Raw genomic sequence first — 2,962 nt, 5'->3', positions numbered from 1 at the left:
CATGTTCTTCCCTAAAGGTAAAGCTCTCAAGCCTATGTGGCTATGTCTTCTCCATAAACAAAAAGGTTTTGAGCTTTCAATATACAAGAATGAATTTTAGCGAAAAATAAATGTTGATCAAAATTATTTTAGGGATGTGGAGATGAAGGGCTAAATATTTAGGAAATTAAAGATGTTTGAACATTACATGAAGAAGTCGTCGATTGCAGTAGGCGACTTCAAGGGATGTCGTTGTCTCCTATAAACAAATTTTAATAATTTTATATATTTTTAAACTGAATTACTTGTTTGTGTAGGAGGTCCTACGTTATCAAAATATATATGTCTTTGACAAATAGCATGTGTTTATTTTTTGGGGATAAAATTCTCATAAATTTTACCTTATTTTTCCATTTTTTTCATCCTAGCCTAATCTTTACTTGTAATGCCATATAAGTGAAAGGTCTAGTCTGTCAGTTTTAAAGATGTGTCTAACGTGACATGATTTTATTTTACGTGACATAAAAATATGTTAATTTGAGATTTAATTCATAACGGATGTTAATTTAAAAATAATAATTTTTAGATGATATATATAGGTGGAAAAGCCTTATCCTTTATTATAAACCCTTAATTTTTATTCTCGTTATCTATTTTTTTCATTAATTTTTATAAAATTTTAAGCTTTTAAAAGTAAAAAAATTATTTTTCACATAATATTTATATATAATGAAAATTGAACTTACTTCCTCAAGGTAAGTGGACCTCAGTGTCACCAATCTTATTTATTTTGATTTTCAAAAAGAAAATCGTGGAACATAAATGACGGTAGATACTCTGACTTTGAGAAGAAAAAAAAAACTTTGGTAACATGAATATGGTCATTATCAAAGTTTTAAAATAGTAATTTGTTTTCGGAATAACAATTATTATATAGTGATTAAAGTATTGATTAAAATCGTTATTGTGTAACCGTGATACTCGTAGTGATCATAATAATATTCATTATTATTTTAATTACGATAAACATAATGCAATCGAAAAATAACATTCATCGTAATTTAAATGTCTTGTCGTTATTGATTACGTTATCAAAGGCCTTCAACCAGTGCATGAATTGCAGGAGGTAGCTATGAGCACTCAAACTATCTTAAATGTCTTTGTTTCTTTTTCATTTGTCCATTTTCGAAACAAAGAGAGCTTGTCAAGATTTTTTGCTGCAAGAACATATTGAATTATGTTACAAATCATGTCATTCGGACATCACAGAAATCAAACCAGATTTGCTTGAAAACCTTGACAATAACATCATGGTATTCGTTAGAATTGAGGGAAAGATAACAGGCAAGCAAATCCTCTAAGTCCTTTGATGTTCTTATGTTGTTCTCCATGATCATCTCCACCATTGATTCCCTGAAGTCCTTCTGAGGATCCGACGACGACTTCACCACCGCGAAGCTACCCGAAAGACTCGAACTCGACGACGACGACGACGCCGCCCTTCGCCGACCGTGAATCCTTCTGCTTACTATTCTCGGAGAGTTTACCCTAAGCTTCACACCGGGAGAATTCACGGTGAATTTCTTTACACCACTATTGTTCTTCTTAATTGTCTCTTTCACCTTGGCCGAGCTCCGATGACACTTGATCGGAGGGAGTTCAAGTTTGAGCTCATCGGCTTCGGAGCTCACGAGTTTACAGCTAAATTCAGTAGTGAGAATGCAGTCAGACCTGAATTCTTTCTGCAGATTAGAGCAATCATCGGAAGTTGATTTTCTTGGATTTATTTTCCCGGCAAGTTGTTTCGAAGATTTGGTCTCGAAATCACCACCGGGGATAAGCTCCCTGGTGAAATGATACGACTTTCTTGGACAAAAACGGTGGGGTTGCTCAGGGTTTTGTTTTCTCCTGGTATTATCATTACAGCGGCCGCCGCTGCTACTGGTGTGGTTTCTTCTGCTTCTGCCCATGTCTTTCAGCTTGTTAAACCAGACATTGGGTATCATGTCTGATAACCTAAACTTGTAATTGCCCATGATAAGAATCTATGTCTCTCTTCGTGTCGAAACGTTGATGGTATTTTCTGCAGAAGAAAATGCAGAGAGAAACACAGTGATGAAAAATGGTGAACGAGTGGGGGTCAAAGGAAAGGTAGAAAGAAAGAAGAATGGGTTTCCCGGTGGTCTCTGGCTTTTGCTACTTTATAACGCTTGATCATCAAACCAAACCTCAAATTTTGGATTCTTTATCATCCGCACTACTTTGTTCGCTTTCTCAAATACGTGTACAAATAATTCTTGTAAGGGTTGCAAATAATTGAATTCTAAAAGTTTAGGGTTAATTACATGATTGATAACTTATGTTTGTGTTCTGTCTACTTTTTCTCGTCGATATTAAAAAACATAATATATGATCACTTTCGTTTTTATTTAATTAAGATGTGGTCATCACGAGTTAACCGTCTTTAAATGTTTTGGTATGATTACACATTTGGTTCCTTCTATTTACATACTCTATCAATTTAGTCCTACGTTTAATACATTAAAATAAATTTAATCCTCCAATCGAAGATATCACGTCACTAGTACAACTGGCGTGTCATGTGTCACCATTCGGTTGGAAGACTAACTAAATAATAAATTAAAATAAACTAAAATAAAATTAGTCCTCCAATTGAATGGTGACATGTGGCACGACATGTGGAACCAATGACATGTGGCATCATTCAATTGTAAGATTAAAATTATTTTAATTCATTAAAAGTATGACAAAGTTGAGAGAATATATAAATAACAAGGACCAAATATGTGATCATACCAAAATACCACATCACCTAGTTAAAGACAGCTAACTCATGGTGACCACATCTTAACTAAATAAAAATGAAAGTGACCATATCTTAATTAAATAAAAACATTGATGAGGAAAAGTGGATAAAAACAAATATAAGTGATGTCAACATCGTTTTTTCGCTCGGGTGGGG

At 33.8% G+C, this 2,962-nt stretch overlaps 1 protein-coding gene across 1 annotated transcript; it reads right to left on the bottom strand.

Annotated features, from left to right (window-relative positions):
* Positions 1-1,226: 1,226 nt before the first annotated feature.
* Positions 1,227-2,136, bottom strand: LOC120206620 (transcription repressor OFP1-like). Its single transcript, XM_039206215.1, has one exon. It carries the CDS (start codon positions 2,013-2,015, stop codon positions 1,227-1,229), a length of 789 nt encoding a protein of 262 aa, XP_039062146.1. The 5' UTR covers positions 2,016-2,136.
* Positions 2,137-2,962: the final 826 nt, after the last annotated feature.

Source organism: Hibiscus syriacus, unplaced genomic scaffold (genome assembly GCF_006381635.1).
Source record: "Hibiscus syriacus cultivar Baekdansim isolate YM2019G1 unplaced genomic scaffold, ASM638163v2 tig00013960_pilon, whole genome shotgun sequence".
In the NCBI taxonomy this organism is placed as follows: Eukaryota; Viridiplantae; Streptophyta; class Magnoliopsida; order Malvales; family Malvaceae; genus Hibiscus; species Hibiscus syriacus.
This window is presented reverse-complemented; position numbering and strand designations above follow the sequence as displayed.

Coding starts and splice junctions, on each gene's coding strand:
- LOC120206620 (XM_039206215.1), bottom strand. CDS start 2,015: ATGGGCAATTACAAGTTTAGGTTATCAGACATGATACCCAATGTCTGG.